General features: G+C 45.8%; 1 protein-coding gene across 2 annotated transcripts; it reads left to right on the top strand.

Moving 5' to 3' along the window:
* Positions 1–5,493: 5,493 nt before the first annotated feature.
* LOC120387119 (CD209 antigen-like protein C) lies at positions 5,494–21,039 on the top strand. 2 transcript variants are annotated; one of them, XM_039507346.1, is made up of 4 exons: positions 5,494–5,800; positions 6,670–6,824; positions 9,704–9,813; positions 20,991–21,039. In XM_039507346.1, the coding sequence occupies exons 1-4, from the start codon at positions 5,740–5,742 to the stop codon at positions 21,016–21,018; spliced, it is 354 nt and encodes a 117-aa protein (XP_039363280.1). In that variant the 5' UTR covers positions 5,494–5,739; the 3' UTR covers positions 21,019–21,039. The 2 variants fall into 2 exon arrangements, with proteins under 2 accessions (XP_039363280.1, XP_039363271.1); XM_039507337.1 differs by lacking the exon at positions 20,991–21,039 and adding an exon at positions 12,876–14,022.
* Positions 21,040–21,148: the final 109 nt, after the last annotated feature.

Below are 21,148 nucleotides of genomic sequence, written 5' to 3'. Positions count from 1 at the left end.
CATTATATGGAAATCCTTTCTTCTTTCTTTTTTGTTATAAAAACAAGCCCTACCTTTCAGGCATGCACTAAGCTATCCTCTGAACTCACATACAAGCATCCTGTGTGGTTTACTTTGGTTAAAGTTCATAAGTGACCAGTCTCTCACTGCCCCTTCCTTCCTACTAACTTTCCATGGTTGCTTTTGCTGTGACAGTAAGAGTTGTTTGTTTCTCTTGGTTTCACTCTGCAAATGAGGCTAGAGATGGAAGAGGGGGAGGATGGTTACACAGCCCTACGCTTCAAAGGAAGAAGGAAAAGATCAAATGGAGGTAAGAATAACATCTCCAGACTTTATTTCTGTGCCATGTACCACCAGATAGTTTGATTTAGCGCAGTAGTTCTCAACCAGGGGTCTGGGCCCCCCTAGGGGGCTGCAAGCAGGTTTCAGAGGGTCTGGCCTGCCAAGCAGGGCCAGCATTAGACTCACTGTGGCCCAAGGCAGAAAGCCGAAGCCCCACTGCATGGGGCTGAAGCCCTGCGGCCCAGAGCCCCACCACCTGGGGCTGAAGCCTGAGCAGTGTAGCTTCTTAGGGGTTCCTGTTGCATGGGGCCCCAGGCAATTGCCCTGCTTGCTACCCACTCTGGCCCTGGCTTTTATATGCAGAAAACCAGTTGTGGCACAGGTGGGCCATGGAGTTTTTATAGCATGTTGGCGGGGCCTCAGAAAGAAAGAAGTTGAGAACCCAGGATTTAATGGATAGAGCAGGAAACTGGGAGTCAAGACTAGAACTGGGCAAAAAATTTTGGACAGTTTATTTGATGAAAAATACAGTTTTGGCTGACCCAAAAGTATGTGCAAATTTGGTTCAAATAATATTGGCCGTTCACAAAACAGCAGAGGTGGTGGTGCTGCTGCTAGCCCCCCAGCCTTTAGCCCAGGGGTGGGATGCAGGTGATCTGGCTTTAAATCTGTGCTCTGGAATAGAGCCAGAACACCCTTTATTGATTCACCAACATTTAAAAAAATCAAATCTGGTTCAGTTCAACCTAAACCAACTTTTTGGTTTGGTTTGGGGTTTTTTTTAGAACTGCCACCAAACCAAAAGATCAGTTATTTGCCCAGCTCTAGTCAGGACTCCTTGAGTGCATCTACATGGCAATCAGAAACCCACAGCAGCGAGTCTGGGTCTAAAGACTTGGGGTCACAGGGCTCATGCCACAGTGCAGGACTAGCTGTGTAGATGTTTAGGCTTGGGCTGGAGCTTAGACTTTTTCTACGCAGCTATTTTTAGCAGTGTAGCATGAGCCTGAATCCATAGACCCAGGGTCTGAGACTTGCTGCCACATGTTTCTGCTTGCTGTGTAGACGTACCTCTGCCAATGGCTTGCTGCATGACCTCCAATTAAGCATGCTATTTAAACTTTCCGTACCTCAGTTTCCCCATCTGTAAAATGTACTTGTTTCTGGATGTGGTGAAGCTTAATATTTATAAAACATTTTGAGACCTTTCAATGAAAAGTGCTATCAGGGTGCATAGACATATTTATTTTCATTATATTTTTATTTAATGAGATTTGAAAATGCCATAACCACAGATAGGTTAGAATACTTTGAACAGGGAGGGCATGAGTCCTCTTCATTTATATGACAGTGGAGTTACTCCTGATTTACACCAGAATAAGTGAGAGGAGAATCAGGCCAAGAGTCTTAACAGACTTACCGGAGCCCCATTTGCACATCAGATAAGGTCTAATATGCCTAGCCTATACCGGCTGCTTTTGTAAACACTTTTGAAGAGATGGGCTGGGTAACTGCTTTTCCTTGTAACTATTGAAGCCACTGATAGGATTTGTCACCCTTCCATGGGTTACTCTTTAGCTAAATTAATATTTAATAATTTAATAATTATATGTTATTTATAAAGTCAGCATATCAGGAAGTCATCACAAAATGGTGCCTTAACCCACAGGTTCCTGCCCGTTTATGTAAATATCAGCTAAAGCTCCACACAGAGAGAGAGCGAGAGTGCGGGCATGTGCTGCCCCAGTGCAGCAAAATAGAAATGTGATCCTTAAAAAACAGAGGAAAAAATTACTTTAGGGCAATAAATAACCCAAAGCTAATTACATCTTCCGCTATTCTCTTAGGACAGTGGTCATCGAGCAAATATTTGGGGAGGGGTCTACAGAAGGAAAGGACTGCAACTCAGTGGCTTTCAAGCTCTCTAGACTACTGTACCCCTTTCAGGAGTCTGATTTGTCTTGCGTACCCCCAGGTTTCAACTCACTTAAAAACTACTTGCTTACAAAATCAGACATAATAATACAGAAGTACCACCGCACACTATTATTGACAAATTGCTCACTTTCTCATTTTTACCATGTAATTATAAAATAAACCAATTGGAATATAAACGTTGTACTTCCATTTCAGTGTATAGTGTATATAGAACAGTATAAACAAGTCATTGTCTGGATGAAATTTAAATTTGTACTGACTTCTCTAATGCTTTTTATGTAGCCTGCTGTAAAACTAGGCAAATATCTAGATGAGTTGATGTACCCCCTGGAAGACCTTTGCGTACCTCTGGTTGAGAACCACTGCTGTAACTTATCTGATCTCTGAGTAAAATGGAAGCAAGTATATTTGTATCATGGACCTAGAGAATGTAGAGTAAGAATTTAGAGGGTGAGGTGTGACTGAATGATTTGGGAGTAGTGGGAAATGGGTTGCAATGATTTTTACCTCTAGAGCACAAGCTGCCATGCAGCTCCACCTCAGTGGATTGAATGACTCAAGGAGATAGCATACAGAACCTTTTATCTCTAAGGCACAGTTTACATCCACTCTCAGGTCATGGGGAATGGGTTAAATAGAGCTTTCACCTCTGCAGAAGTCATCTTTTCCAATGTTGCCCTATGCATGGGGAGATTCAGTAATTCAGGGGGGCTGGAAGGGGACACTGAGCCACTCAGCTTTAGGTGCCATCAGTTCCTATGTGTTCTATGCAGGTCAGTAGTGAGTGATCAGAATTCATTCCGATCTGCCCCCTGTTTAGTGCACTGTGTGAAATTATTTAGGGTTGCAGTCTAATACCTGCTTGGACAATTGTCCACATCACAAAACCCACTCCCGTGGCTGGGATTGCTTACCCTTAATTGGCTGTCTCCCAAGGAATGGATGGGTTACAGAGACCAAATTCCCTGCTCAGCCCTGGAAGAGGGATCATGATCAAGTCACTTTGATGGGGGACTGATGTGTTGGAAACTTGTACTGCCACTGCTCGTACTATACCTGTTTGGAGAGAGAGACAAAGAGCTTCAGGTTCCTGGACTCACAGCCCAGCACTTTTCACTAACACTGTATTCATGGAAAGTAAACCAACAAAGAACAAAATAGAGATAGCAATGTCCTCTTTCTCCAACCAGGAGGCTGGTACAAGCTCATTGACTATGGGAGGCTTGATGGTGTAAATTGATAGTTCAAAATACTTAGTCCATAGATTCATAGATTGTAAAGCTAGAAGGGACCACTGGGATCATTCGGACTGACCTGTATAATGCAGGCCATAGAACTTCCCTAAATGAATTCCTGTTTGAGCTAAACAGGAATTAATTTTTCCTCTGATGCTTCAGAGGAGATTGAAACATCCACAATGCCCCATGTGAAGCACCATTCCACCATATATATCATGAAAGGAAATTTCTTCCTGACCCCCAGGGATAGTTTATGCCCCGAAGCACTAGGAATGAGGGAAATATGTAACCCTTGTAGATGCCATTCTTATATTTTAATTCCTAGAGAGCTATTTGTCTCAGTAGTCACCCAGGTCAGTGCCTTCAATTGGGCAATTCTAACTTTCTTTCCTTTCAAATGCCCCTTTTACCTTCTGTTATGGGTTAGGATGAATAAAAGTGCCCAGCTGGCTTTTGCTTTGGTGGGTCTTTTCCTGTTGCTAACCAGGTGTCGGCAACCTTTGCACCCAGCCCATCAGAGTAATCTGCTGGCGGGCCATGAGACATTTTGTATGTTGACCATCTGCAGGCACAGCCCTCCGCAGCTCCCAGTGGCTGTGGTTCACCATTCCCAGCCAATGAGACCTGTGGAAAGCGATGGGCTGCAGGAACGTGCAAGGTAAACACAATGTTTCACGGACTGGTACTGGAGTACCCTGATGGGCCGCATGCTGAAGGTTGCCGACCCCTGATTCTAAACTATGCTAACACCTCCTTCTGTACTTGCAGTTTCTTCCAGGTCCTCTCCATTTTGCCATCCCTTGACCATATCCCTAGGAGTAGCGGTGACCATTCTGCTTGGGACTGTGACAGGTTTGGCTGTTCTGAGTACGTTCTGGCTCCTTGTTTCAAAGCCAAGAAGTCACAAGAAGGGGAGAGTTAGTTAAATAATGGGTGAGACATGCCATAGGACCTCCATTTTTATGATCATATCTTCCATCCCTAATCCATCTGCCCTGCATATTACACTGGAAACACAACAGCTAGAGATTTCTAGCGCTCAGCCATTTTAATTGATGGAAGGAAAAGAGAGCCCATTGAAGAGGGAAAGAGTTTGCATTTAGAAAAGCTTGGCATCTTCATTCACTGTTCCTGCTACTTGTCCATTTGGTCAGATGAGACAAGTTTAAAGCAATGACTGAGGCATAAAAGCAAACCTCTGCCACAGGCAATTCGGAGAGACAATCAGGCCATCTGTGGCAAAAAAAGGACAATATTAGATGAGCCTCATTTTTCCTCTCTCAGCTCACCACAGAGTGACACTGCCCTTAGAAGTGAGAAGGGCCAGTGCCTCTGTGACTCATCAGCTGTCTCCCAGTTGTTTTAAAAGAACATAAGAATGGCCATACTGGGTCAGACCAAAGGTCCATCTAGCCCAGTATCCTGTCTTCTGACAGTGGCCAATGCCAGGTGCTTCAGAGGGAATGAACAGAACGGGTAATTATCAAGTGACTGTGATCCATCCTCTATCACCCATTCCAAGCTTCTGGCAAACAGGAGTTAGGGGCACCATCCCAAAAGAGGGCACCTGGGCTGAGAGAGAGAGAAACCTGGTGAATCAGAGCTCCCAGAGAGCAGGAGATGGGAGGAGTTGTCTGGCAGAGTCTGTACGGAGCAGAGAGCTCTCTGCAGGCCTTCCCTGGAAAGAGGTGGGAATTATTAGGAAGGCAGTGGAGGGGCTGGCTAGCTGACTTTCCTGAGCTAGACCGACAAGCCAGGAGAGAGCTTAAGGCTGAGAGCAGTGGAGGGAGATGCCTGCTGGCTCGTGGAGCCAGAGGCCTGAAGCCGAAGGGACAGAGAGGGCGGAAGTCTGGGAGAGAGGCATGGTGAGGGATGCCAGAGCCTGTGGTGAGGGACGCTGATTGATTTGATGTTGGGAATATGATTATGGGACTTGGGTTATGGGTTGTGTGCATGGGACTTTGGTAATTAACCCTGCAAGGACTATGGTTGTACTCAAAAATTGTTTGGACTATTTACTGGGGACTCTGAGAAAGGGGAAACTGAGGCAGGTGTGCCTCTCATGCTGTGGCTTGCTGTAGAAGGGCACTCCAAGCGAGGTTGCCGTGTGACACAGCTACTCATTTTGCTTAATCCATTACATGTATTTATATCTCTGTTAGTGTTTTCTATTTAAGTCTTTCAAGGCTCTAGTCTGAGCTGCCTCAACAGTGCCCAGAATTTATCTGAGGAACTCAGTGGAAACAACCAGAATACGTCCGATGACCTTCACAGAAGTACTATGATGATGCTGGGCAAATTAAAGGAACATTTTTGTGGGGAGTTAGAGAGCGGGAAAGCAGGTAACAGCGTCATGTGATATTCTCCTTCCTGTGCATCACTGAAGCATGCAGAGACCTGTATCTTTATTAATAATAGTTCATAGTTTTATGACTGCAGGCATTTATAAAGCCCTAATCACTGTAGTACCTTGGTGCACTTTGAATAATTTAGAGCAGGTTTGGAAACATTTTCCCCTCTCCCCAAATACACAGCAAATACACCATTGCCCTCTGCAGCACCAAACTGGCTACCCAAAAAGGACATGGGGTGGGCCACCTAGTGGCCTGAATGGCATCCCACAACCTGCACTTACTATAAAGTCTGAACTGAGATATGGCTCTTGCATCACACTTCAAATGGAGCTAGGCTCAGATCAGATATTTTTTCTAGCAGAAGCAAATTCCAGAGGTGAGGACTGGAACATCCTGTCTCTGGTGCCCAGGAGTAGCCCCCCTCAGGCAGGCGGCAGGAGCATTCCTGCTGAGCATAGGTGCAATGACTGGACAGAGAGAGAGAGAGAGCTGGGGCCTAGAAACAGGGCTTTATAGGTGATGATCAGTGCTTTGATTATCACCTAGTGATGACTTGGCACCTCAGGAGAAAGGAGCATGGGTATAATAAAGTGCTGTTGCTCTGCACCCTTCACCTAATACAGAATGCAGCTGCCCGCTTTCTGAAGCATCTAGCTGGTTTTTCAGGGAGTCCCGAGGTAGTGTGTGTTCCTGCAGTCTAGCCTTAAGTAGACAAAGGCAGGGACTGCCATGTCAAGCTCCACATCTGAGAAGAAAGAATGGTCTGTGAAAGACAGAGGAAGCTGGAAAAAGAGAGGAAAAAGGAGGGTGGAGATACTCCATTGATCTCTTTATAAGACTCTTTCTTTACCTTATAGAACATGCCCAGTGTGAGTACTGCCCACTTGGATGGGTTCTGCACCATGGAAAATGCTACTACTTCTCTGAGAAGAAAAAAACCTGGAGTGATAGCGAGAGGTTCTGCAACTCACAGGCAGGCAGCCTGGCTGTGATTGACAATGAGGAGGAGAAGGTGAGAAAACACCTCATTCACACTTCTAATGGAGAAAGGGGGAGCGATCCAACAAGGAACATAAGAAATACCGTACCAGAAGGAAGTAAAATGTAGCTCACTTCCTGCCACAGAGGGTCAGACCATTGTATGGTCTGTATCAAGTTCCTGACATACCAGACATGACCAGGAGTCCATTTGTCCAGGGTCCCTTCATCTACTGCACCACTACTGGATCAGATCAATGGTGCATCTAATCCATTATTGTCTCTCAGCTTTTGCCATAGTCGAACAGACCTCATCTAGCCCTGTATTTTGTCTCTGGCAATGGTCAATGCAAGATACTGGTGGGATGTATATCCACAATATCCTATTATTATACTGGGGGATGGGGGAATTGCTTCCTTGAAAGTTTGTCTTCTCTGATTTTTTCACTGGGGGTCCTGTTGTGACAACTGGTCTATAACTTTTGCCTGCTTAGAAAATTACCATGGAAAGTAGGTTATTTTCAATTAAAAAAAAAGTTATAAATGGGTGCAAAAGAATCAGAGACTGGATTAGCCTAAACCAAAAAGACCACATTGATATAATCCAAGGACTGTTGAAATTATGCTTGTTAAAACATTCTGTGGAGCCAGATATTAACGAATTAAAAGTAGTATGTCAGTTATTAGGCCTAATTGCTGAACAAAACAATGAGGGATGGAGTATCCCACCCACCATTCCCTTTGTGAGTCCTTAAAGAAAAAGTCTTTGAGGGAGAAAGGAGTGAGTTTCACGACAGGGCTGCCACCCCCACCACCTCCTGGGATCCGTGGGCCTTCATTATCCTAACCTGAGGGTATGCCTGCACAGGGATAAAAACCCACGGCTGACCTGGGTCAGCTGACTTGGGCTCGGGCTCCAGGGCTGACAAATTACTGCGCAGATGTGAGGGTGGAGGGTCCCAAAGCACAAGCTCCAGCCTGAGCCCAAACATCTACAGAGCGATTTTTAGCCCCACACTCCAAGCCCCGCCAGTCTGAGGCAGCTTCTGTGGATCTTTTATCCTTATGTAGACATACCCTGAGAGATGTCCTGACCAGACTAGGCCAGAGAGCGGTACCTGTACCGGCTCCATCTGAATCCCAAATACCACCTGGGATGAAATGGGATCTCCTTTAACAGTAGCAAAATCTGCTCCAGCTCATTTCAGCTGACCTTCTCTTTTGCCCAAAAAGACAGTTATCACCATCTTTAATAGCATCTAAGAGACTGTCAGACAAGTGTATTTTCCTTCTAAACCTCTCTCCAGCTAAAAGGAAAGGGAATAGAAAATGTTAAATTAAAAGCCTTAATTAATACTTTACATTTCAAATGATTTAACTGTTTTTCCTTCTCCTCTGTATCATTTCATAAAAGGTTATAAGGATTTTTAATGGTGTATTTGCCATGGCACTAAGCAGGCTGAAGTCTCTGTATACCAAATCATGGACCTTTGTTTAACATGGTTTAATGCTGGACAGTGAGTGGGTTATGCTAACACCTTTAGCCCATATATTCCATGTAAATTAATACAACAGTCCAGGGAGGATGTATTGTGTGAGATGCTTTGTTTTCTTTTGTATGTTGTGTGAGCACTGTCGCACATCCTGGAAAGTGTCTCCATTGTAGCCACCTTTCTTGAACTGCTTTTATTTTTAAAACAAATTGGGTTTAATTTTTGTAACTATTAAGCCCTGGATCTTCTCTTCTCTTTGTGCAGGGAAGTGAGATTATGCCAATAAGGCACCAGGTCACTTCACAAGCTAACCAGAGTCCCTTCAGAGTATCCTACTTCTGTCTAAGGACAAAGTACAATAATAGAGAGCTTTCTATCCAAAGCATATTAGCATCAAAGAATCCTGGAAAGGCCTTGTTGTTGTTATTATTTATTATTAGACTGCACTTAGTCCAGTGCCCACACCCCACTAGCCAGTTCAGTATTGTTCCTTGCAACATATGCTTACTATTGTTCTTTAACTCATTTCTTTAGAAGTTTCTAGATATGGTGTTTCAACCACTTCCCCAGGGGACTGTTCACAAGGGGAAGTGAGTGTTACACCCAATTGATATGGGCTCAGAAAGAATAGTCTTGCAGTTAACACACAGGTCTGGGGGAGTCAGGAGACCTGGGTTCTATTCCTACTCTTGTCACAAGCTTGTGTGACTTTTCAAATTACCTAAACTCTTTGGGTCAAATTCACCTATGTTCAGAAGGTCAGAAACAGTGTCTAAGCACCACTTAGTTGCATTCACTGGCCTGCTGCACAGGGGTGAATTTCACACTTTGTACCTTAATTTCCCCATTTGTAAAATGGGGATAATAAGACTTAGCTGATATTTATAAAGAGCTCTAGAGCAGTGCTTCTGAAAGCCAGTCCGCCGCTTGTGCAGAGAAAGCCCCTGGTGGGCCGGGCCAGTTTGTTTACCTTCCGCGTCTGCAGGTTTGGCTGATCGCAGCTCCCACTGGCCACGGTTCGCTGCTCCAGGCCAATGGGGGCTGCGGGAAGGGCAGCCAGCACATCCCTCGGCCCGTGCTGCTTCCCACAGCCCGCATTGGCCTGGAGCGGTGAACCGCAGCCAGTGGGAGCTGTGATTGGCCAAACCCGCCGATGCGGCAACCCGCCGATGCGGCAGATAAACAAACCGGCCCGGACCGCCAGGGGCTTTCCTTGCCCAAGCGGTGCCCGACTTTGAAAAGCACTGCTCTAGAATGAAAGGTGTCATGAAACTGCACATTATTGTTATTATTATTATATTTTATTTATGGATTATTTCCCATAAGAGCATTGGGACAACTGATTACACGTTTTTCTTTCTTTTGCCTTCATTAATATTATCCTGTCAAGCTGATTCAGTTTTGTTCTTGTGTCTTCCAGACCTTTATTATGAACAGGATGAAGATGGAAAAAGGCTACTACTGGCTTGGACTCAGTAAGGGGAAGGACAGATGGCTGTGGGTGACTGGTGCCGGGTTACCAGCAGAGAAGTATGTTGAATCCATTCCCTTTTTTATTATTATTATTATTTATTAAACTATTTGGATTAAATAAGGATTCTATTGTTTATGCAATGTCTTTACTGCACTAAACAAAAAGATCATAGGTCTGAAGAGACCCCTGGCCCATCTAGTCTGGTATCCTGTCTGTGGCAGACAAGGCCGTCCTTAGGATTTATGGAGCCCTATGCAGTGTTATTAAACTGGTGTCCCTATGCCCGACTGCAGCCCGGGCTCGCATGTGTATTTTAGATAAGGATGGTCTTTTGAAGGATTTATTTAAAAACTATATGTCTGAAGATCCAAGCATTTAAAGCTAAAGGTGAATACTCAGATTGTGCATCTAAAAATCTATGCAAGGATTTTTTTAGAGATGTGATTTTATAATCTTCAGCAACACACTAATGACATATTTTTAAAGCAAATATTAAACTAAAGTCCTGTAGACTAACATGTTCTGAATAAATATTACAGTCATGCACAACTGATTTTTCAGTAAATTCAGAAACTGACAGTATATACCTGGGGGTTGGCAAATGCCTGTTAAATGGCATCATTACCACTTGAATGGCTCTTTAACAGTTTCAATGTTGTGCTAATAGGTCTGGTGGGCTGGAAGGCTTTTTCACTTTTAAGTACTAGATCCCCTCAGGAGGAAGACTCACCAGGCTGCAGCAGCCAGCTGTGGTGGGAGTCTGCAGGAAGGGTCAAATTAGAACAGGGATAGGAAGAGGTAGGAGGGTGGAAACTAAGACTCTAAGGACAGCCCTGGTGGCAGAAGGCAGTACTTGAAGAAGGTGAAAGTCCCGCAGAATGCAATCCAATGTTCAACGTTGCACAACTGGAGCAGGGGTCTGAGCATGGGGAAAATTCCTTTTGTCCCCCATAGGTGATCATTTCATGCCCTGAAACAAGATACTGAGCTACAGCTACTGTTACTGCTCATGAAATTATGCTACCTCTTTTAAAACCAGCTACAGTACTAGACTCTCACCTCCTGCAGCAGTGAGTCCCACAGGTCAACTGTCTTGTGTAACAAACTTTCATTTTATCCACTTTTAATTTGCTGTGTTTTCCTGTGTTCTTGAGTTGTGAGGGAAAGGGATGGCAATTAAGAGTACCTGAGTGACCACCTCTACCATTCCTCTATTTAATTAATTAATCTATCTGTTTTATACTGCTGCCTACCACTGTAGTATCTGGGGCCAGATTTGTAAAGGCATGTAGGTGCTTAAAGATGTGGGTAGGCACCTAGTCAGAATTTCAAAAGTGCCTAGGCACCTACTTCCCATTGACATGAATGAAATTGGGTGCATAGATGCCTAGTGGGATTTTCAGAAGCACCAGTCTGCATCTTTAGGTGCCAAATACCTTTAGAAATCTGACCATCAGTGTCTTCCTTGTAAGACCTATACCAAGAGCAAAGTCCCTTGTGGACTTCATAGAGTTGTTGGCACGTCTCGCTTTTGGGAGTTAAAACTCTGCTTAGGCTTGGGGTATTGGTTTTGTTTTACATTTTGTTAATTTCCTATTTTTGGTTGGTCAGTAGGTGGAGGTTTAAGGGGTCAGTGTTTGGGGTGTTATTCTTACTGTAGAAAGTCTTTTTCGAAGAGGAAAGTTTTTTGCAGCATTTCCTTAAGACAACCAGACTCTTGATTTGCCTGGTTTCCTCTGGAAGACTGTTCCACTGCCACATCCCGCTGGCTCAGAATACTTTGTGCCCAGCTGTCATGAGCTTTGTTCTGAGATTTGTGACCTCATTGTCTCAGAGGGGGACAGCGATCTCAGCAGTTCATAGACCAAAATTTGATCTTTGATGGAAGCTAGGGCTTAATTCATGAATTGCTTTGAGAAATAGTACCAAGACCATAAACTGACAGCTGACGAGGAGCCAGGGAGGGGCTTGAATACAGGCCTGATGTACTCACAACTGCCTAAACCATGGAGAGGGGAGGCAGCCACGTTCTGTACCAACTGGAGCCTGTACATTCTCTTCACATTCAGCTATAGATACAGTGAATTACAGTAACCTGGACTGGATGCGACACATGCATGGATCACTATTGCCAGGTCCTCATCTGGAAGGAAGGAAGGAACTAGCAAGCTAACAGTGAAAGGGGCAGTTTCAGATACTAATGCTCCTTGGATCCAAGCTTAGTAAGGAGTCCAACTGGCCCCTGAGCTTTTTTACCACTTTGAAGAATGGGGGCTATGTGCCTTCAGTAGAAGGTGGTGACAGTGTCTCAACTAGTTCTTCAAAGCATTTTCCCTCTCCAGCCAGCATCACTTGGGTCTTGCCTGTGTTCAGCTTAAGCCAATTGCTCTTCATCCAAGAGCTGATCTCTTGTAGACATTTTAGGAGTGGCCGTGGTTACACCAGTTGATATCACATCCCCAGCTTACTCTCTTCCTTCTCAAGAGTATGCCACTTTGGATCAGTACTTTCTGCCCACTTATTATCTGTAGTATCATAGCACCTAGGTGCCCTAGTCAAGACCAGGGCCCCCTAGCATTGTACAAACACTGAACAAAAAAGTGGTCCCTGCCCCAAAGAGCTTCCAGTCTTAAAATTCCTCCTGTAGTTTGACTTGGAAACAGGATTCTTCATTTCCTTTCCTTACCGGTTATGTAGAGGTGCTTGGGTTTGTTCTAGATAACCTGCAAAGAAAACATATTGGGCCTTTGCCAAAAGTGGCCTGAAAGGGTTCTGTTTTTTGTTTTTTGTATTTTATTTTAAATTCCCCCTCCCCCACATTAGAAATTCAGGTCTTGTCTACCCTCTCTTAACTGAGAGACTCCATGGACAATGGAAGAACTAGTAGGTTTATGACATCACAAATACCAAAGGCGTGAAACTTGAATAACTGAGGGGGGGGCAGGGCAGAGCAGGAAATCCTTAGCCAGACTTTTTAAAACTGTTTGCTTGCTTCTGTGAATATCTATTTAACGCAAATGGTTGGGAGGAAAGCTCTCTTAGTGAAAGCTGTTATTAACATACCCAACTAGCACATCACTGGAGTAAAATCTGCTTCTCTGACACTCTCTTCCATTAGGCTTCATGTTACTGGCAGCAGTGGCAGTCATAGCTGTGTTGTTTGTGGCATGGACGAGGTTCTGGCTGAGAGCTGTTTCAACCCCAACAAATGGATCTGTGAGAAAGCCACCATGGAATTTCCAACTGTGAAGAGAGCCTCACTGGACTGAAATCCCCTCCTAGGTCCCAACAAAAGCTTGGTATAAATAGGGCAAGGAGCACTATTACACCAAACACAAATGTAATACTTTGGGCATAATGTAAGATTTGAGGCTAAAAGACTGAATAGGCCAGAGATTGAATTTCTTTCCTCTTGAGCTAGTCCCCACAGGAGAATCCCCCTAAAGGTGTACGTAATGCAGTGATTCCCAACCAGTGTGCTGTCAGGCCCAAACAGATGTGTGTAGAATTTTTTGAAAAACTTCATAAGAACAAGGGGGGAAGCCGCCGTCTGATTGGCCATCTACTTCACTGCCCCTCCTTGTCCAGGGGTGGAGCAACCAATCAGAGCTTCCTTTCTTCCCTCCTCCCATCTTGTGTAAGCAATGGATCAGCTCTTCTGCCCCTCCCCTTCTCTCCTGCAGCTTCCAGCCGCAAGGTAAGGGAAAGAGACCCTGGAGATCGAGGTATGCCATGGCAGAGAAAAGGTTGGGAACCACTGATGTAATGTGCAAGGGAGAGGGGAAAAAAAAAATTACAAAATCTTGGCAGAAGATGGAACCTGTGCCAAAGCCTAGCTACTTCAGGTTAATGTCTCCTACAGCATCTTTGTAGAACTATTGGTCTAGTCAACATCACATCCTTAATACTATATTTTCCCAAACTCCTTTCCAAGCAGCAGCAGCATCTGTAGCCACCCAGGCACCTTCCCACCTCTCTGGCTTGTACAGAAAAATTGAATTGTATATTACATCATTTTTCTTCCCCCTCAAAGCTCCTTGGGGCACTATCTGTTTCTACCCCTTCCTCCCATTGCAAGGCCTGCCAATAAACATTTCCCCTTTGTTTGAGCATAACTCCATTTATATTTGCTGTTCAGGACGACTAACTTTTTATTCGACTGAAATAGCCAAGTACACAGGCTGTTTGTTTCAGGGAGGTCTTGTGGTGAGATCTAAGAATCAGGAGCTGGAGAACTGGCTTCTCATCCTGGCTATGACACTGATTTCCTGTATGGCCTTGGGTCTCTGTCTGCCATAGTTTCCTGATACCTGAAACTGGGATAATGATGCTTCCCTACCTCACAGGAGTATTGTGAGGCTTAAGTCAGAAATGGTTGTGAAGCACTCAGATACTACAGTGATGAGTGCCATAGGAATGTCTATAAATAAACAGACATCCATTTGTAATTATTTTGCTCTGGAAGGGTGGTAGCTATTATTCATACAGGGCTCTGTATAAAAATTATGAAGTCTCATAAAACAAAATTGCTGTACATTTCTCATGCACACACAGAGTATTCTTTGCAACCTGTAACATATGGGGTAAGAACCTTTTGTATTAAACTGTAGAATCCATATCACTCAACCTACAACAACCCAAAATGAGGGACGTGAAAAAATCATTCATGCAGGAACTTTAGAATGCTGTGGGATTTGTTCCTTTTGGGTAAATACCACTTTCTATAACCGCAGGGCAATGATTCTGTATTCCAGATGTAAGCAATTTTTCAACCATGAAAATGAAGAGACACCAGGTTTTGAGTTGTGCCAGAATGTTCCAGACAGGGCCGGCTCCAGACCCCAGTGCGCCAAGCACGCGCTTGGGGCGGCGTCCCGCGGGAGGGCGGCAGGCGGCTCCGGTGGACCTCCCGCAGACGTGTCTGTGGAGGGTCCGCTGGTCCCGCGGCTCTGGTGGAGCATCCACAGGCATGCCTGCAGGAGGTCCACCGGAGCCGCGGGACCAGCGGACCCTCCGCAGGCACGTCTGCGGGAGGTCCACCGCAGCCGCGGGACCAGCGACCGCCAGAGCGCCCCCCGCGGCGTGCCGCCGTGCTTGGGGCAGCAGAAATCCTAGAGCCGCCCCTGGTTCCAGAATGCCATTCTGTCACTTTTTTTATGGTGGAGCTGAGTTTGGCAGTGCACTGGGGTCAGTTGCCTCTCACTAGCTCACTCCACCCCAAGCCAGGGGAAGGTGCTTTGACAGATGCACTGGGGACTTGGCCAGAGATCCATGCTGCTGGCTGATTGCCAGTGCCAGCAGCGAGCCTGTGGGGGTGTCACAGGATGTTTTTTCCACATTTTCCCATGGCAAACAGATTTCTAGGATCCCTGCATATGACTCATACTACTTCTATAGTGCAACTGTCATTTAGAACAGCGGTTCTCAAGCTGTGGGTCGGGACCCCAAAGTGGGTCTGTGACAGCACTCCCCATAAGGCTTTATGGAAATATGCTTATGAATATATATGACATAACTGAAATATGTTCTGTGCTACATATGCAATGTAACATATCTATGTAAAGGTTATGATCTACTGAGTCTATTAATCCTCTTTGTATGCATTTATCATTTTTGTACTCGTTATGAATATTGGCCATGTACTGGCTTGATTTCTAAATAACATTCTAAATGAGCATTTGGTGAGTTCCTGGAGAAAGGAATTCACAAAGTTAAGTGCCCAATCAGGAAGCACTTAAGGAACAATGCATCTTGGCGTGCTCCAATCCACACAAGAAGTCTTCCTGGAGACATTCAAGATACCATGTGGGCAATGGCTTCTGCCTATAAAAACTGGGAGTCATGTATGGACATGTGACTTGCCCAGGTGACTCCAGAACTCCATCTTGGAGCTGGACTTTGCATAGGAGAGATGTGGGGGTCTACACCCACAAGAGAAAGTCTAATTAAGTCCATGGGAGACCCCTCCATTTGGTCTTCAGCTGTCTAAAGAGAGAGCCTCTCCACCCCCAAAGATACCTGAAAGAAACTGGAACAAAGGACAGTGACTGCAAGGGGTGTAAGTGATTGCTGGACCCAGAATAAAAGGAGATTACTCTGTAAAAGGAAGCATTCTGGAATAGGTGAGGATTTTATCTGTATTCAGTTGGATTGGACATAGACTGGTGTGTTTTACTTTATTTTGCTTGGTAATTCACTTTGTTCTGTCTATTACTACTTGGAACCACTTAAATTCTACTTTTTGTATTTAATAAAATCACTTTTTACTTATTAATTAACCCAGAGTATGTATTAATACCGGGGGCGGGGGGAACAGCTGTGCATATCTCTCTGAGTGTTATAGAGAGCGAACAATTTATGAGTTTACCCTGTATAAGCTTTATACAAGGTAAAACAGATTTATTTGGGTTTAGACCCCACTTCATCTGAGTGTTAAAGACAAGAACACTTCTGTAAGCAGCTTTCAGCTAAGTCTGCAGCTTTGGGGCGAGTAATTCAGACCCTGGGTCTGTGTTGGAGCAGACGGGCATGTCTGGCTCAACAAGACAGGGTGCTGGGGTCCCGCGCTGGCAGGGAAAGCAGGGGCAGAGGTGATCTAGGCACATCAGGTGGCAGCTCCCAGGGGGTTTCTGTGGTTCAACCCATCATAGGGTCTCTACCCCATTGTAATGGGGTCGCCAGGGCTGGCATTAGACTTGCTTGGGGCCTGGGCCCGAAGCCCGAGCCCCACTGCCCTGGGCCAAAGAGCCCTGGGTGGTGGGGCTCAGGTTACAGGCCCCCGCTTGGACTTCTGCTTTGGCCCCTCACTCTGGGCGGTGGGGCTTGGGCTTTTGCTTTGGCCCCCCACACAGGGCGGTGGGGTTTGGGCAGGTTCAGGCTTCAGTCCCCCCTCCTGGGGTCATGTAGTAATTTTTCTTGTCAGAAGGGGGTTGCAATGCAATGAAGTTTGAGAACCCCTAATTTAGAAAAAAAACACAAAATAAATCCTTGATTGTCTTTTAAATCTAGTGGACTTAGTCCATACATTTTGATTGTATAAACATTCTACCTTCTTTAAGGCTTTCACAACAAAAAGAGACTTTATTCACATGTAGAAAGACAGTTTATCTGACTCACAAGGCACACAAATGTGCAGCTTCTAATTTGGGATAAAAAGCATATTAGATCATCTAGTCTGACCTCCTGTATATCACAGGCCACCAGCACCCATATACTAAACCCAACAACTGAAATTAGACCAAAGTATTACAGACACAGGAGTCTAAACTATCATGTGCCACAGGCAGAGAATAGGAGGGACTGAGGTGTACCACTGCCCAAAGTCCCTACAATCGTAGAGAAATGATTAAATGAGATACAGTATAATTCTGTTTATCCGAAACCCTGTTATCCTAATCTCTGCATTATCCCAATCCCTTCCTAGTTCCCCAGCCTGAGGTATATGCTTCAGAGGGCATGCATCGCAGGCTGGGGAACAAGGAAGGGACAAGGATAATGAAGAAGTTTGGATAACAGAGCAGAGACCCCCAGCCAGGACTGCGAGAAGGAGGAGTCCCCCGCACTTGTGTGTAGGCCACCCTGATGCTGAATGGCTCCTGTTCTCTCAATCAGGGCCGGATTAGTCTTTTGTGGGCCTGGCGCCAAACATATTTGTGGGCTCCCAGGTGCGAGGGGCCAGCTGGGGGCAATGGGGCATGGTGAGGGGCGTCAGTCCCCAGAGCGAGGGGCTGGCTGCGGGCAATGGGGCACGGGGAAGGGGGGTCAGGAGGAGGTCTGTATGAGGGAGGGGACTGAGCGCGGGGTCTCTTGTGTGAGGCTGGGCGCAATGGATCTCTGTGGGCTGGGCTGAGTGATTCCAGGGAGCTGTGGGGGAGGGGTGGTCTCTCTGTCGGGCTGGGCTGAGGGGGTGCTGGGCTGGGAGGTCCCAGGGAGCTGTATGTAGGGGGAGGGCTGGGCTGGGGGCAATGGGTCTCTGTGGGGCTGGGCTGGAGGGGTCAGGCTCGGGGTCCTGGGGCAGGCCAGTCCCTCTCTCTCTTTCTGGGGCTGGGCTGGGGGAAGTGGGTCTCTGTGGGGCCAGGCTCAGGGTGTCCTGGGGAGGTGAGGGGGATGGTGCTAGGACGGGGTTGGTCCCTCTCTCCATGGGGCTGGACTGGGGGCAATGGGTCTCAGAGGGGGCGGGCTAGGGAGGTTTCAGGGGAGGCAGGCTATGGGGTTCTGGGGAGCTCTGTGTGTGAGAGGCATCCTGCGGGGGTGTCTCTTTCTCTCTGTGGGGCCAACTGAGGCCCTGTCTGCAATGGAAGCAGCCGGACATGGCTCTTCCATCTGCCCGGCTTGGAGGAGGGACCCGCCACCAAGATGCTGGGGCTGGAGCCATGTTGTTATGGGCCCCTTCCAAGTGTGCTATCCCCAGGTGAGGGGCTGCTGTTCCCCTTGCAGGCAGGGTCAGGGGAGGTTTTTCCCTGCGCTCAGCTCCCTTGCCCCACCTGGGAAGGAGCCTGGCCACAGATCAGTGGGGACAGGGAGGGGTGTTTTGAATCAGGGGACTATTCTGTCCCAAACTGTAAGCACTTCTGGTGAGTGGGGAAGGGGCTCAGAGACCAGCTTCTCTGTGGCCTGGACACGTCCCCTCTGGCTCTGCCATGCTCTGTCCTCCCATGGGAAATGTCACTGGCCCAGATGCCTGAGCTCATGGCCCTCTGCTGTTTGGCCCAAATGGCTGAAGTTTTTCAGCCACTCTGGAGAAATTCCCCCTCCAAAACGTCCAGCTCGCGGCAAATGCTTGAAGCAGAGCAGGGCCAAGCCTCCCTGCCCTGCTGCCCCATGTGCTCACTTCATGGGCAATCAGCCACCTAGGGCTGATCTACACTAGCAATGTGTGTGTGCATAGCTACCTCTCTCAGGGGTGTGAAAAATCCACCCTCCTGAGCGACATAAGGGTTGCAGGCATAAGCACTCATGTGCACAGCGGTATGTTGGCGGGAGACGCTCTCCCGCTGACAGCTACCGCTGCTCATTGAGCTGGCTTTATTATGTCAATGGGTGATTTCTCTCCCCTCAGCATAACGTGGCTACACAAGCGCTCTTAGAGCTGCCCAGCTGTATTGGTACAGCTGTGCCACTGTAAGATGGTAAATGTAGACATTCTCTTAGGCACCCACCTTTGAAAATGTTGACTATTCAAAGTCCTTATCTGACCCTTTCTGGGGAATTCACTGATCTCCACCTATCACTTTAGCAAAGAACTTAGATTGTAAGGTCTTCAGGGCAGGGACTGTCTACTATTGTGTTTGTATGCTGCTGAGCACAGCGGGGCCTCATTCTTGGTTTGTCCTCAGGCACTACTGCAATAAACATGATTATTATTAATAGTAATATGAGAACTGACAAACCTGTGAGGGAAACAATGACTTGTAAAATATTGAAGCTTGAGAGAAGCAACCAGGCTGTTCTATTGAGCACATCTATTAAAAAGACCACGGAAATAGAGAAAGTTTTACAAAAGGTGTTGAGACTCAGGACCCTGGCAGTGGGGTGGGGATGATGAATCTCAGAATCTGCAAACAGGCCTTGATTCTGTGGGTGTGGAGTGGTGAGAGTATAAACACAAAGCAAACGGATGAACTAGGCCCCCCTCTTGAGAGTGCTGCAGCTTGGCTGCCAATTACTCTAATCCTAGTAGTAGGAGTGAGATCTAAGGCTCCAATACTGCAATGAGCTTCACACACGCAGACTCCTGCCCCCTCATGGAGCCTGAATCTCTTCAGTGGGCCTAGAGGGGAAATGGAAGATAGATGGAACGAGGTGTGGGTGGGACTGAAGAGACATGGGCTTACTACCAAAAAGTAATATTTGATCATTTTTTCCCCGGCAGTGCTAATGAGGTGCTTAGCTATATGCTCCTTTCTTCTGCTCTGCCCCTGCAAGCATCTCTTCACAAGTGGAACTCTATACCCATAAAGAGCTGCTTGTTGGATCAGGGCATAAATCACACACAGACAATCCAGTTCAGGCATTTGCTTGTCTTGATCATGAGTGATGTTGAGAAAGTGGATAAGGAAAAGTTATTTACTTATTCCCATAATACAAGAACTAGGGGTCACCAAATGAAATTAATAGGCAGCAGGTTTAAAACAAATAAAAGGAAGTTCTTCTTCACGCAGTGCACAGTCAACTTGTGGAACTTCTTACCTGAGGAGGTTGTGAAGGCTAGGACTATAACAATGTTTAAAAGGGAACTGGATAAATTCATGGTGGCTAAGTCCATAAATGGCTATTAGCCAGGATGGGTAAGAATGGTGTCCCTAGCCTCTGTTCGTCAGAGGATGGAGATGGATGGCAGGAGAGAGATCACTTGACCATTGCCTGTTAGGTTCACTCCCTCTGGGGCACCTGGCATTGGCCACTGTCGGTAGACAGATACTGGGCTAGATGGACCTTTGGTCTGACCCGGTACGGCCGTTCTTATGTTCTTATGGTGGGCTTTTAAAAAAATCTATATTCTAAATTTGGTCGGGCCAGATTTGGAATTTTGGTTTGGTCTAACTCTAGTTTCCATAGAAAAACAAAGCTGTTTTGAATATTGATAACTGGACATGAAAAAATTCTGTCTTCAGAGGCTCCTTAAAATCTTTCATTTTGTCTCAAGCTGTATTAATACTTTAAAAAGAGTTTAGAACAGTATGTACAGTATGATGCTACTGCTATAGAATAGTAGTATAGTGTGATACTTCTTTCAATACTTCCTCCTGAAAGCCCCATGGTTTTACTGTAAAGAAAATATTTGAATGGGGAAAGGGCATTTGACTGGTACAAGGGGAGGGAAGAAATTCCAAGCACAAGAGGTGGCATGGAAATAGACATGGAAAAAAGAATAGGAAAAGATTCAAATAGGGTTTCAGAAGGAAAGTTATATCAGCATATAGTAATAACTTTAGTAATGGCGTTCCAAATTCCCTTTTTGTTCAAACCAAAACCCCATTTCATAATTTCCCCAAGATTTGGGAAGGACAGAATTCAGAATCACAACCCACATTCAGAGCTGAATTTTGTAAACGTCCCCTAGTTTTATAAAGGGACAAACCAATCTCCTGGAGGTGAACACTTTTGAAAACATTAGCATGTTTGAAATCCACATTAAATTTTTACATCTTGAGCTTGACTGTAATGGAAACGATGATGAAACAGAGAAAAAATCTGGAATCTAAAAAATAAAAATAAATTGTTTCTGTTACAGTGGTCCAGTGGCAAAGTATCAGTACTAAAGATACCAGCAAAATTCCAGGGGTAAAAGTCTGGTAAGAATTTGCCATTGATTTCATGGGAGGGGATGGGGAGGAGAGAGATTTCACCGCAAATGTTCAGGCTTTGCTGTTATTGAGATTACAGTTAGTT

Source organism: Mauremys reevesii, linkage group 1 (assembly GCF_016161935.1).
Source record: "Mauremys reevesii isolate NIE-2019 linkage group 1, ASM1616193v1, whole genome shotgun sequence".
Taxonomy (NCBI): domain Eukaryota; kingdom Metazoa; phylum Chordata; order Testudines; family Geoemydidae; genus Mauremys; species Mauremys reevesii.
The sequence above is the reverse complement of the archived record's forward strand: the minus strand, read 5'-3'. Positions and strand labels throughout refer to the sequence as shown.